Source organism: Adelges cooleyi, unplaced genomic scaffold, assembly GCF_023614345.1.
Source record: "Adelges cooleyi isolate 19-005CV unplaced genomic scaffold, UGA_ACOO_1.1 ACOO_flye_CR_arks_rails_tigmint_CR_PRNA_2, whole genome shotgun sequence".
Taxonomy (NCBI): Eukaryota; Metazoa; Arthropoda; class Insecta; order Hemiptera; family Adelgidae; genus Adelges; species Adelges cooleyi.
The window spans coordinates 7772221-7786713 of NW_026095860.1; the positions used below are offsets into that span (position 1 = coordinate 7772221).

Here is a 14493-nt window from a genome sequence, read left to right on the forward strand (position 1 = left end):
CCCTTAACAAATAATCACAACTATGCATAAATAAAATCCCTCGAGGATAAACAAAAACACAGACTTAGTCAGTCCAGTTAAATATTTGTTGTAACTTCAGAATTTAAATCTATATAAAATCAGTATTTAGCGTTAAGCAGTTAAAATAACATATTTTTGTTTAAAAATCTGCTAATTAAAAATACCGCTTTATTATTAATTCTCATTTATGTATTTTACCTACTATTCTGTAATATTATATCATATTTATAGATGATACATATAATAGATGAATATTGATATGATGAAATACCAATAGATAGTGGCTTTTTAGTAATCTCTTGTTCCATTAGACTTTCAACTGCGCGGTTAAATAATAATATGATACTATTTTCTATTTTAAAGTACTACCATTCTCAATACCTAAACCGATTACCGATCTTCATCACTATATCACTTACGCACGTCAAATTCAGTACCCGATGACCTGGCATAATATTATAGCTGCTTTTATGTTATGTAGATTACATAGATCGTATAATATTATTAAATATAAATAAACGTTTATTATTTAAAAAAAACAAAAAAGTTTATTAATATCAACACAAATAGGTATAATGAAATACTAACAGCTATTAACAATCCATTAATGTAAATGCTTTCATATGCTCTTTACTGTTATTAAAAATTCTTATAACAATACAATACATATAGCAACTACTTTAATAATTATTTTATAACAATACAACAATAGTGTCGACAGTCGATGATGAAAAAAATCCGGTTGCGTTTAAGCGCCTAAATGGACAATTCACAAATACAACATAATAACCATTAGGCCTTAAACGTGTCCAGCGGGGTGAGGTGTCAAAAGCAGAAATAAGTTTGATATTAGCGCGTTTAAAAACGAATCATCATATTTATTTTATATGAAAATATTGTACATTATGCAATGCGCATCGGTCATGTGGACTTAAACGGGTTGCCGTTTTTAAAATCTAGTTAGTAGATACTCAGGGGAACCATAAGGTTCACATGCCTGTCAGTAGTTAATAAACAGTTACAATCGCAGTGACGATGAAATGACAATATTATTTGACAAACAAAATACATAATAATATATGAACATACAAAATGATACAACACAGTGTAACTGAAAGTGTGCTGGATGTTGAAATTTGGACAACTCGACGATTAAGCAACAACCGATAGTACGAAAATAATAACATTATTGTACTATTTTACTCGTGAGACGTATTGAATGATATCTGGGACAAACGCATTGGTGAACGACTGGCGTTTTGTTATCCGAGCCTCGCGAGTATATCAGCTATATTGTTGACAATCGAAATAGGGTGAAAAAAACAATTAAAATATACTCGAAAATGACCTTGTTGCCGGTTATCGGACGAAGGCAAGAAGTCTTTGTGCCAGAACCGTCGCGTCGGTCCGACCTGATAATCATACACGTCTTAGTAATATTGCTAAGCATAAACATATTATATAATTATATATACATAATATTAAGTCATACGGATGGCCGTTGTCGGCGTAAAATAGTCAAAATGCATATTTTTAATTAATCTGTGTATATGTATAAGACCGTTGGTCGCCGGCTTTGAGTACTTGTACCTAAAAATCAGCGTTGGCACTTGGACCCGAACCTCCACCTCGGCCGCCGAACTCAAAAGCGTATCCCGCACCAAAGGCAGGACCGTTGTTTTCGGCCGACTCTCTTCTACCGCTATAGGTCGATGCAGCATGGTATTCCCCGTCGTCGTCGCTGTCGTCCCTGGAGTTGAAAGCACCTAACTCGGCACTGCGTTCCAAGTCTTCCCGAACCCTGTAACCGCCGCCTTCGGATCCCGAAGGTCGACTGCTAAAGCCTCCGGAACCGCCAAAAGGTACGGCCGGTAAAGGACTGGAACGACCTCCGTGGTATCTATTAAGAACAAAAAAAAAAAAATTCAAACAAATGTTTGAAAAACAGAGGTTTCCCTCGAATGTCCAAAAAAAGTAAAAATCAGAGAACGTTGGATTTTTTGCTGAAAATAAAGAAAAAAATACTTGAATCACATTTAACTTGACGGAAAACTAAGTTATCTATATCGGTTAATTATGACTCGATATGAATTATAATAATTTTCTGGTTCATGTCGAAAAAGAACATTTATTTACACTGCAAATGTAGAAAAAACATGAGTAAAATGTTTATTTATGTACAGTTAAGTGTACCAATTTCCACGTTCTCCGCCACATGAATATTATAAACAAATCTATTACAAAAAAAACATTTTTTAAAGTATTTTTTAGTTTTAATACTCACTTCTTCTTGCGTCCCAAGCCGGACGACGGCACGGGTGGCACGAACGATTGCCTGTGAGTCGCCCCGTGTACGTTGCTTCCCTCGTCGTCATCACCGGTCAAGATCCGGAAACCGTCCTTGCCTGCTGTGTACCGGACGCTCACCTGATTTCCGTCGGGCGAAGTGTACGAGTAAGCACCGGTCCGGCTGCCGTCGGGGGCGATGCGTTCCGCCCGTTGTTGGCCGTCGTCACCGGCGAATGCGAAGTTGACCCCGCCGTCCGGGTCCACCTGCTGTTTGTGCACCAAAATGGCCACGGACGCGGGCTTGTCACTGGATTTGCTGCGGTAATGGTACGGTTCCGAGTCAAAGCTGGACGCCGTCACAGCTACCGTCCAGCAGCACAACAACAGCGCGGTAGTTGTTCTTGTCTTTGTCATGATGATCGTCTGCAACAACAACGACGACGACGAGATGTTAATAGAACGTTTGCGTTCAGCTTGCGCGCCCACGCCAATGTCGTTACCATAATGATAATAACGACAACAACGACAATGACAATAGCGACGGCGCTGCCGCCGCAGCCAGTTCGTTAACGGACCGTGCCACGATGCGGTCCGGAATTGCGTAACTCGCAGAACCGTCAACGCCGTTGCGGTATCGGTGCGGTTTACCAATCGCTGGCGCGCATGGTTTTCCGGATTACAATACATTGTGTACCGAGAGCGTGTATTGTTGTTGTACCTATTGACGGTGTTTTGCAACGGCGCCCGTTAATAACTCTTTAGCGACGCGCGTGTTGACGCTGTCACTGTCCACTAGAAACGCATTTTCCCGGAGCCATAGTGCAAAAGCTTCCAAGAAACACTGCAATAGACCTCACAAAAACACTTAGGCATACCGTAAATATATGTTTATCTAAAGTGGCCGACATGATCTACCTAGAACCACTCCTTCATATTTTGTTGGCTTAAGTAAATTATCAACAAAGAGGCAATGATCCGGTATGGAAGTAATTAATCTTTGAACATAATCATTTTATCTAGGGATGCTTCTTGAGATCAATAGGCCAGGTTTGGAGCTCTACAGAAACACCCGTCTCACTTGTACCGTGATAATCACCTAAACACGTTTGAGATATTATTGATAATATATAGTGTATGATTCGTGGACAGCTTATTCTGACAGACCCCAATTATTAGGCTAGGTACAAGTGTAACTATGTAAAATCACTATGTAAGAGTCAAGTGGTGCAACTTGCAAGTACTATCAAACAAGGCAAATGAAAATGCAAAACTCACCATAGAAATAATATATTTTTTATTTATTTCGTATTTAACTTTCATCGTTGTAGCGCATTAGGATCACGTAACTAAAAACATTACATTCAAATTAAGCGTTTTGTAGTTATTTTTTAAGTTTGATTTGACATTTCACTTATCCTATTTCTGGTCACTGCGCTCTAAATTAGACTTTGAGAGGTTGAATCTTTTTTTTTTCGTTATTTATATCAGGATTGAACCGAGTTTGAGTTTCGGAGAATGTACAGTCATATAAAATAATGAAATCTAGCAATAACATTTCAAATAATTCCATTAGCACCTTAAACTATTTTTTGCTCCGAGTCATCCAAGTTATATACCAGTTTTTAATATGATAACTATATCTTTGGAAAAAACTAATAGTTGATCGTTAGTTTATAGGTTTCAATAAAAAAAAACGTTTTAGTATAATAACCTTAAAGTTATTATTTCTCCCCTGTGACATAGTTTATTAAGTAAATTAGGTAATCAAATTTACATATATGACTAAAACGCATGAAAACGCCCTTGATAGTTACTTAATAAATTAGAACCCACCGTCTTACATCAATAGTGAATTGATTAATACAAATGTGATGGATGGTTGATTTGTGCCGGTGATTTCTGATTTTAATTGCAATAATATACAATGTATAATATATATAGATATAGTTTTTTAATGTATGTGTAATACTTATATAGTATACACTAGTATATTAAAAAAAAAATTACCACATAAAATAATTAAGCCTGTATACAAGTGAACCTCAAATAGTCTCGTGACAAATGTTTTTCAGAGGTTTCTACTTATAATAATAAAAATAATCAAAACACAAAGGTGAGCAAAATCGTAATAATATATACAGATTTATTTAATCAACGGACTGAATACAATATTATGCACATTACATTTAGTGCATACATTTATTAAAATACAATGGGTATACCTACCGAAGAAAATTAGGTATCCTCAAATGAATATTTAAAACGCATACTACTCAACACGCGTTTGAAATGTTTCATATAAATTATAATTTAAAATCAAGACAATTTAGTTTCCTACAATGCACTATACCCAATCACTACATCATACATTGTTTTCAGTTTACACTATTCCGAAATATTACAAGGGTCAAGTAAGTATTTCATATAAATGCTACGAATCATAAAATACTATATTATATTATCCGGACCACGTTTTAATATTTTTTGGCAACATAATAAACACAGACCTGATATTATGTGTTTGACTGTAATGGTTACAGAAAAAAATACATAGTTGCGGTCCAACTAAAATAATTTCTAGTTGGAATAACTAAATTAAGTCGGCCAATTAAATGTTTAATTGGGCCAACTGTCTACTTAGGTATTCCAACTAGAAATTATCGTGTCCCTGTTTATACCACAATTTTCATTGGACGACTATGTATATTTCCCATCATGTAAAAAACTCCAAGTTCCGTTTAAATTAAAAATCTTTTATAAGTTATCAATGAATTAAACCAGCTGTGACCTGTCGTTATTACCGGTATGGTGTAAAATTTATATAAACGTATATTGGTATAATTTTCGTCAAATGTTATGAAAGTGTAAATTTGAATCGACTAAATGTTGTCTAATGAAATTTTTGTGTGTCGTTTGTCGTTTTTACCCATCTACCTACATCAAACTCTCATTGAAACGATCCACTCGGTTTTTCACCCCCAACAGTAATCCGCGTGAGCCCTTATAGTGTCAATTCAAACCTTAAGTATTATTATAATTAATAGTACTCACCTTAAGCGTTATCCCTATTTGTACTTTGGTTTTATAGTAGTTAGTCTTCTTGGCCGGGTCGCCACTACTCGGGTAAAATAATAATAACGAGTGGATTAAAACGGAAAACAAACAAAAATATTTTTAAACAATGTACCGGAATGTAAGCGATATTATAGATTTTTTTTAGTTTTTTAATATTTTTTTATTGTAGTGTTATCGTTGTGTTTGTACTAACTGCAATGGTCGATCTCTGTACCCTGCCTTTTTATATATACTTGGCTGTGGCTTGGCCCCGCCGACGCGTGAAAGTGATCGGACCGTACAAACGGTTAAAGTGGCGATATAATTATTGCCTACATTGAATATATGTATTGATAGGTATGCGCCGCGGTTGCGATATTATAAAATAAAATAATAATATATATATATTTTTTTTCTTAAACCGTCGGTCACATATAGGTACATATTATTATTATTATCATTATTGTTATTAGTACCTATATTATATTGTTGTGGGGCAGCCGTTATGGCGGATACTTTTTTTTATGTGCCCATGTGTGTGTGTTTGTACACAAATACGTTTCGATATACATTGCAAAAAATACATCACAAAAAATATGATATATATCATATTAACCGGCCAACGTGACGTGTACGATCGCCGTGACACTGCCGTAACACTGTTGATTATAATTTACACACACACACACACACACACACTTATACGAAATAATTCAATTTGCGATAGACGTGTAAACATGGTAAAACACATCACAATGGCCTCACCGATACGTTACGGTTAATTTATATTAACAAATTAATTATACGTGATTTTGGTGTATTTTTATTTTTACAACGCGTTTTTTTCGGGCGTGCTCACACAGGACTTGCGCTATTAGTGCAAACGCGCGCGTTAGTAGGTGTTATATATTATTATGATTATTATTGTTGTTGTTGGCGGTCTGAACCCAGTTGCCGGGAGACTTTAACAAGAGGTAGGTATACCGGAAACGACAACGGTAGTTTTAACGCGCTATAAGCACCTCTATCGCGCGGTTCGCCGATAATGATCGCGGCCGGCCCGATGGCACAGCTGACCGGCCGATAAAGCGTGTTATATAACGGCGACGAAAAACCAACACCGGCCGCGACAAGTAGCATTCGAAAAATGTCACGGGCCATTATCGTGTGAAGCATAATAGCACCGCGAGATAATAATTTAATAACGCCTGCCTGTAGTGTTATAGTTAACTGTGTGCACCTAGATATACCTGATGATATAACCGCGGTTCACAGTGGTATTAACGTTTTCCGGACAATATTATTAACGGCTCTGGAAAGCGGTAAGTCGACCAAGTCCGCGCCCGCGTCGATTATATTATATGTATGTCATATTCGACTTACTTGGGGAGGTTTTTTTTTTGTCGTGCCCAATGGACGGACCTGCTCTCGAACCGCATTTTTGGGATGATAATGCTTGTAACAGCTGGTAAAACTAACAGTGCTCATGGTTGCTAGATAATACCGCGCAGGCTTAGAATTGCGTCAGACTTAGAAAAAGAAGTATTTACCGTGTTGATTACTCATTAGTTATTATAAGCTATAGCATCTTCCACGACTGGGGCCCAAATGCCCAAAGATAGCATATACATATAAGCGGTGCTATGCACAGCAGCGGCGGCCGATTTTATGCGGGATTCAACAGAGCCATAGTCATAGTTCACCATCCCCCAATTAGAGAACCGTCGTTTGAAATTGATGTTTAATACCTGCTACAACTTATTTTCATGTATTTAATACATTTTTGCTTCCAGTATATTTTGACACGCAGTGTGTCCAAATTTCTCAAAGCAGCACTTAGCACTCATTTGCACTATATGGTCGATATGCACCTGGCATTCATTTAATATACTATATTAACATGCATTTTTAGAAAAGTCAATTACAATTGTTATCAACGTGATTCTGTCTCATGTCTCGTTGACAATAAAAAAATAACGCTATTCCAAAACATTGCCAATACATGCAAAAGCAATACTTGTAATCGATTGCCATAAGTATTCTTTAAATTTTTACCTTGAAATAGTAAAATTTTGAAATCTTATTCGGGTTTCAAAAAAAATATTAATAATGGAGTGAAATTTTATTCTAATACGTTCTTTAAATAATGTACGACTCTACTTTGGATTTTACTTGAAAATCAATTATTTTTTAGGCTATAACACAGTGATAACGTTTCTTCATCGCGTTTATCAAAATCTATTTATTGAAACTTAGATAAAAAAAGCAGGCAGGTTAAAACACACAAGAGCCGCCTCATTTGTCGGTTCAACATTGTTAATAATCATAATTTATGGAAGGACACATGAAGAGAAGTGAATTTTTCTTAGTACAAAGTAATTTCCATAATAAATAATCCAACTTTTTTCTTCTAAACTTTAAAATTGGCTATTTTAAATACAAATTATGTTTAACTTGAACATAGTAGTGTTTATTTATCAAAATTATTTATCCAAAATTATATTACTATATTAATTCTTAGTCAAAATATGGTTTTACTAAAAGCCGGAAAGGACGTATCGAAAGCGGTCATAAAAAGAGATAGTTAATAAAAAAACGAATTTCTGCGACTCGACAGTATCTGTCTGCTATAAGCGTGTAACCGAATACATGGAAACGATATTTTTAAATTATAGGCCGTACACGCGGTTGCATAAAATGGCCGGTCCATGTGTGATACTTTTAACGTTGCCCAACTTATTCGGCCATTGTACAGTCCGGTTATTGTATTCGAGCTACAATGTCTTGTCTCCACTCTGCTCGTAACGTGATATTATTAGATATATTATTACATATGTATTATAATATTAACACACACACACACACACACACATATATATATATTGCCGGTAGTCGAGGGTAGAGGCGTCCGATTCGAACGGCCGCCATGGCGACCGAGGAACCCAATAATACATATTATGTAGTCGAGATAATATTATAGTGCCCTTATAGATCAAACAGTGTCGGGACGTCAAGCATAATGTTATGTTATAGTGAATTCGTGCAATAACGAGTATGTACAATACAAAATCAAATACCATTTAATGATGCTATTAATTACTATCAATATTTCCAGTGGTCTATTGGTATCAATAGCTGATATGTTATGTTTAAGAACAACTCGCATTCTCGTAGTATGTTCTTTAGAGTGGCCACAGTGGTAAGTATCATAAAATTATCAACGTATTGTACTTAATTTTATGTGAAGTAGGCAATTCAATTTTTTTAATAATAAAATAAAAACAAATATTAAATAATGACTATCATTGCGTTTAAAAATACGTGTCAATAGATTACCATTATTAATCGCACATAACACACTTATTTTATTTCATACTTTATTTGTTTAATTAAACAATTTTGTGTTTTCTTATAATCAAATTTATTACTCTTTGGTCAATTAAAAAAACTCAAAAGATATAAAGCTGGTTAAGAAGCTAAGTTGGTTAAGACTTTTAAGTCATTTGGTTTGGAAATAATTATAGCACAATTGCTTTGCTAAGTCTACAATATAGAATATTTAAAGGAGTTTTCTACTTTAACCTGATACGGTAGGCAAAATGAAATGAGTTAATTTTTTTAAATTTCGTATGAAATTCAAATATTTTGGGCGATTTAGTTAAAGTGGCCGACCCCATTGGCATTTGTATGAAGCAAGGTAAAGAATAAGAAAAAACAATTGTTATTTAGGAGGTAAGATAAAACATTCATAATAAACAGTAGATATGGATTGTTTTCATTTGATTATTTTAAAGATACTAATTTTTAAATAGCTTTAAACAACATTTTCTTTTTTATAAAGTAAAATAATAACTAGAAGCTAGTAGGTATGTACATATAAGACGTAGTGATTTGTTATAATTAAAAGCTATGATACCGTCTCAATTTCGAAGTTAAAACAACTATATAATTTGACTTCGATAAAAATATTTTAGAAATAGCATGTTCATGTTTGGGAACCCAAACATATTTAACTACGTAATATCCACATTTGGTCGGTAAACAAAATGACTAATAGCTTGTGAGTAGTGAATCTTCCGCTGAGAGCAATTAGAATATATTGTATTTCTGATATAACTTTAGTCAAGGTAGCTGCATTACATTAGCCCGTATTTTTTGTCTATTGTCGATATGGGAATCAAAATAAAATAATTTTTATAATACGGTTGAATAAAGTTTTAAAGGATTCCATTTACAATTTAAAATGTAAAAATGTCAATAATAAAGTCAAAATTGTTTTTTTAATTATTTTAATATAGCCAAATAATTTGACTTAAACAGCATTGTTATAGATTAACTTTAATATATTATTACATTGCATTTTTCACAATTTAGGTGATAAACGAAATGCTTAAAAAGTTTATTTAACCATATTTTGAGCGTTACAGTATCTTCTTCTTTGAGTGCCGTATTCGTTAACGAACGTTGGCAATCATGTTGGCATTCATGGTCTCTATTAACAGCTGCTCTGAATAGAGAGCTCGTAGATGTATTGGACTACTTTCGGAGGTTGTTCATCCAAGAAATTTATTTGAGGTCTTCCACGGTTCCTTCTTCCAACTATTTTGCCTTGGATTATTAATTGTAGTAGACTATATTTTTCTGGATGCCGCATAATATATCCCAGGTATTGAAGTTTACGCGTTTTTATTATTGTCACTAATTCCAGATCCTTATTCATTCGTTCCAATACTGTGACATTCGCTATGTGATCGCACCAACTAATTTGTAATATTCTGCGGTATATCCACATCTCGAACGCTTGGATTCGGTTGATCGAAACTTTGGATGAGTCCAAGTCTCTACTCCATAACAATGTACGGTAAATACATATATTATAGCAACGAATCATTCTAATTCGGAGATTCATGCTTAGTTTATGGCTACAGAATATATTTCTCATTTTCATAAAAGCCGCTCTTGCTTTCTCTATACGACATCTTATTTCGTTCGAATGATCCCAGTTATTTATCATTGATTGCCCAAGATAAGTAATTTTATGTACTCTATATAAGGGGACATTGTTAAGTCTAAGCACATTTATCGGGCTTTGTTCCTTTTCGATTATCATATATTTGGTTTTTCGGGCATTTAAATGTAGACCTAAGTTTTTTCACTTAGCTGTTATTACTCTGTCCAATAACTTTTGCAGATTTTCGATGCTGCCAGCTATCAACCCGGTGTCATCTGCATATCTCAAGTTGTTTATAATTTTCCCATTTATAACAATGCCCCCTCTGCCTCTTCCAAGACCTCTGATATTATTTTTTCTGAATATAGATTGAAAAGCAATGGCGAAAGGATACACCCTTGCCGAACTCCTCTTCGAATTTTAAAATCATTAGATAGTGTGTTATTTATTCTAATATTAGCTTGTTGATGCCAATACAAATTCGTTATGAATTGTAGGTCTTTTCCATCTGTACAATATAGATAAAACTATACAATTTACATAGTTAAATGTTTGCCCTTGTTTCAGAGTCATAATACGATTTTCTTATTGAACTAATGAACTAATGAGCCATGAACGAAGATCGTGACAGGCGAAGGAGAACGCTGCAGATTATTAGGGCCGAGTGCGTCGCTTGTCGCCATGTCACAGCCGAGCTGGATCGGCAAGTGATCGAGGGCCGAAGTCGTTTCGAAGCGGCCCAGGCGGCGTACAGGGCCAGGGCCAGTCGACTGGCCGAGCGGGAAGCCGAAGACCACCGTCGACTTGCGCTGGCCCTGCGAGATCGTTCCGAATCCGAAGAGCAAGTACAACGGGTTAGAGACGTCGTGGACGGAGAACTACGGGCACGGCGGACTGCCGGAACGGTTTTAGCTCACAGATTGGACGCTCGATGGCGCAAACTGCGAGGCCGTTATCGAGGGTTCGTAGAGGCAGTCTTATCGCCGAGCAGCGACGATCAATGCCAACTGCAGTCGTCGCTTGATTTTTCCGTCGATAAACAACAACAGTCGGTCGTTCAAAAGAAACAGCCCCGGGGCGGTGATGGCAGCAGTCGGTTTTTTGCGGTGGCCGACCTGTATAGGCGAGAATCGCTCAGGGCGTCCAGGTCGCTGCGTTCGCTGGTGGCCGTTAGTAAGTTGTTGTACGAGAACCAACAGTTCCAGGGCCGGCGACCCACGGAAGACGATCAGGACCCATTGTTGGTGTCTATGCAACGGGACGGCGGTGAATCGACGGCGATGGACCGAGTGTTAAACGAGTTACACGGCGTTCAGCTGCGATGCGCTCGAATAGCGGAACGGGTTCGGTGGCGAAAGGACACAGACGGCGCCTTTGAACGGACTACAGACACGCGAAATACAATGGAAAAAAAACAACTTTCGGCGCCCGAATCTGCAGAGGTAACTTTAGCTACTGTTCGGAACGCGGTGGAAGCAGGTCGCAGTTATATTGATCGTTTGCGACGCACCGCCGCTGTGAGCCGTTGGCTGTTGGAAGGTGAAAACACTGAAGAAGAAGTGCTGCGACGCGCGCTGTTCGTCACGTGCAGGCGGTGCGATTGCGCTCCGCCCGCTTCTTCGTCCACTTCCGCACTAAAAGAGATGACCGGTCGGTTGGAGCTCGCGTGTTTCACCTTGTTCGCCCGGCTCGACTTTGTTGGAACCGACGACAACGGTGCGGTGGTCGAGTCGTGCTTGCGTACGGTCAGGATGCGGCGGCAGGACGAGGAACACCGTAAAGAGGACACCGCACACCGGCTCGACGATTTCCGGAAAGCGGCCGGTCGTCTGATGACTGCGTTGGGGCCGTCTGTAAAGCCAATTGACGTTCGTCCACATGGACAGAGGCCCATCGAACAGAAACCGAAGATCGCGCAAAAAAAGAAAGCGACCACTGTGACCGGGTCGTTTAACGCTCCGACTTGTGGTGTAGACGAGATGGCGTCGTCCGACACAGCGCCTGTTGTGGCCGTTTGTCCACCGCGGCCTCTGCCCGTGCCAACCCGTCGCCTTCGTACTGTTAGAGGTGATCGTTAAATGAATACAATTAATTACTAACGATAAGTAGTTTTTTTATTTATTATTATGGATTGTTGTATATTAAGAGAAAAAGAATATAGATATAAAAAAATACGAATATTCAACACTTTACAAATTATTTTTTTTAGTTAAATAATTTACAATAAATGCTTGATAAAATGACCGCAAAAAAGTAGAACCAAAGAATAATCGAAATCGGTGCAGTTAAAAATAGCAAAGTTTTATTAAAACCACCTGTTATCACGTAGCTCAAAAGAATACAAATTTTAATATTGGCATAGCTAAAACCAATATATTATACATGGTTATCATCCAGTTATGATAAACTTTACAGATAATCTGGCCGTTACAAATAAACTTTATTTGTTTCGGAAAATATCTCATAAAAAAAATGTAGTTTTACTTACAATCCGATTTCCTTAACAGAAATATAATGTGTTATTAATTTTTAAAAACCGTAAAAAAATAGTTTTATATCATAGACATTTTTAAAAATAAAAAAACAGCATATTGTTGGCCAAAATGTTATAATAATTATAAAAATAATAAAACATACTACGATTATAATGGTAAACAACAATGCCGTAATTGAAATTCATTAAAAGCTTGTATCCAATTTGTAATAAGTAAAAGAAATATCTGTGCCTTGTTGCTATGAAACCGTTCATTAAAACAGTTTAGGAAGCAGTTTATGATGCACAAACATTCATTAATATATTATTATGTTGCTTGATAAAAACGATATATTATTCAAAACAATATTTTAGGAGATGTAAAATTGATAAACCTTTTATTTAACTTTTAATAACCAAATCGTACCTGTATTAATCATAATATTGTTGATAATATCTAAAAATGTATTTAGAAACCAAAATATTCTTGTTTGCTAGCACAATCATTTCCCAATGCTTAAAATACAACTAAGCATCGATAATTATTATTTAACATTGACAATAGTAAAAGCAAATGTGTTCAAATATTTAAAACCATATTATGTGTATTAGTGTTGGTCGAAACCGCAAAAAATGATCTACTCTGATTGTAGTCTAATTGCGGCTCGTCGGTAATACAATAATAAAACCGCGAATTGTACTTACACAAGTATGAAATTCTATTAACTATTATCATGCTGTTTGCAGAGTGAGTATTCTAAATCATAACACGCAGTTGCGCACCGTTAATTTGGATATGTAATATTTTTTAATGTTAACCCATGCTTGTCATTTTCATGTTCTAATTGTTTGTACCGATAAAATAAGATATAGGTCCATTACCGTCTTCGATTATTATTGGTACTAAAATAATTAAACCAAAGGCACAGTTTATTGAAAAAGAATAATTTATTAAATAATCGCGGCGACGGTGTAGGCAATTCAACTTACACCGGTGTTATGAATTCACCGATGGCGCGCCGCCTCTTCTGCTCGGCGTCTTGGGTTTGCAGTTGTATATAATGTTATAATGTTTGATAGAAATGTTTATAAATGATAGTGTACATGAATCTAGAGCATGTTAACTGTTAACATGTCCTTAGACGTTTGTCGCATAACTTTAAATAATTAATAAACCGTGTAGTTGTTGCTGCTGGAACTTGCCCTAGTAATATTAAAATTATCAGCAAGAATTAATCTCCAATATAAAAGTTGCTGTAAGAGAATAATAATTGATGCTAATAATTTTAAATTAATTGTGTTATAAATTTGTACATATTTTTTACTTGAAAACCCAAAATCCTAAAGCGTTAAAATTAAATAACACTTCGGCGATAAAATAGTTTTATATTTTAAAATAAATAGTAATTCCGAATTTTACGGACAACTGACTTAATCGGCACATATTTTGTCGTACGATCGCTGGTCTAGTTCTTGAGGCGACAAACACAAAATTGTTGACCTGTGTCGTTTGTATTTTAAAATGAAAAAAAGTATATTACGTAATCAAAGTTAACGCCTACAATATTATAATAATTGATCAACTGTGTGCACATAACATTACAGCGGTCCGGTGGCGAGACAGTTGGCATTGCCCAAAGTGATGCACTTGGGGACAATCGATTGTTTTAAGTTCACGTTTAGAAATACTTGTATTATTTATTTG

At 36.0% G+C, this 14493-nt stretch overlaps 2 protein-coding genes across 2 annotated transcripts; one reads left to right on the forward strand and one right to left on the reverse strand.

Moving 5' to 3' along the window:
- Nucleotides 1-585: 585 nt before the first annotated feature.
- On the reverse strand, nt 586-5573 carry LOC126833725 (uncharacterized). Its single transcript, XM_050565230.1, has 3 exons — nt 5362-5573; nt 2306-2733; nt 586-1921 (listed from the first exon to the last, which is right to left on the reverse strand). The coding sequence occupies exons 2-3, from the start codon at nt 2722-2724 to the stop codon at nt 1612-1614; spliced, it is 729 nt and encodes a 242-aa protein (XP_050421187.1). The 5' UTR covers nt 2725-2733; nt 5362-5573; the 3' UTR covers nt 586-1611.
- LOC126833847 (uncharacterized) lies at nt 2974-12393 on the forward strand. The gene is made up of 3 exons (XM_050565408.1): nt 2974-3050; nt 10947-11484; nt 11521-12393. Exons 1-3 carry the CDS (start codon nt 2974-2976, stop codon nt 12391-12393), a joined length of 1488 nt encoding a protein of 495 aa, XP_050421365.1.
- Nucleotides 12394-14493: the final 2100 nt, after the last annotated feature.

Excerpts from the sequence above, each read along its gene's own strand:
- LOC126833725 (XM_050565230.1), bottom strand. The coding sequence starts at position 2,724 with ATGACAAAGACAAGAACAACTACCGCGCTGTTGTTGTGCTGCTGGACG. Across the intron at positions 1,922-2,305 it reads GGCTTGGGACGCAAGAAGAA|ATACCACGGAGGTCGTTCCA; the intron begins GTGAGTATTAAA and ends TGTTCTTAATAG.
- LOC126833847 (XM_050565408.1), top strand. The coding sequence starts at position 2,974 with ATGGTTTTCCGGATTACAATACATTGTGTACCGAGAGCGTGTATTGTT. Across the intron at positions 3,051-10,946 it reads ATTGACGGTGTTTTGCAACG|GCGAAGGAGAACGCTGCAGA; the intron begins GCGCCCGTTAAT and ends AGATCGTGACAG. Across the intron at positions 11,485-11,520 it reads CGCTGCGTTCGCTGGTGGCC|GGCCGGCGACCCACGGAAGA; the intron begins GTTAGTAAGTTG and ends CAACAGTTCCAG.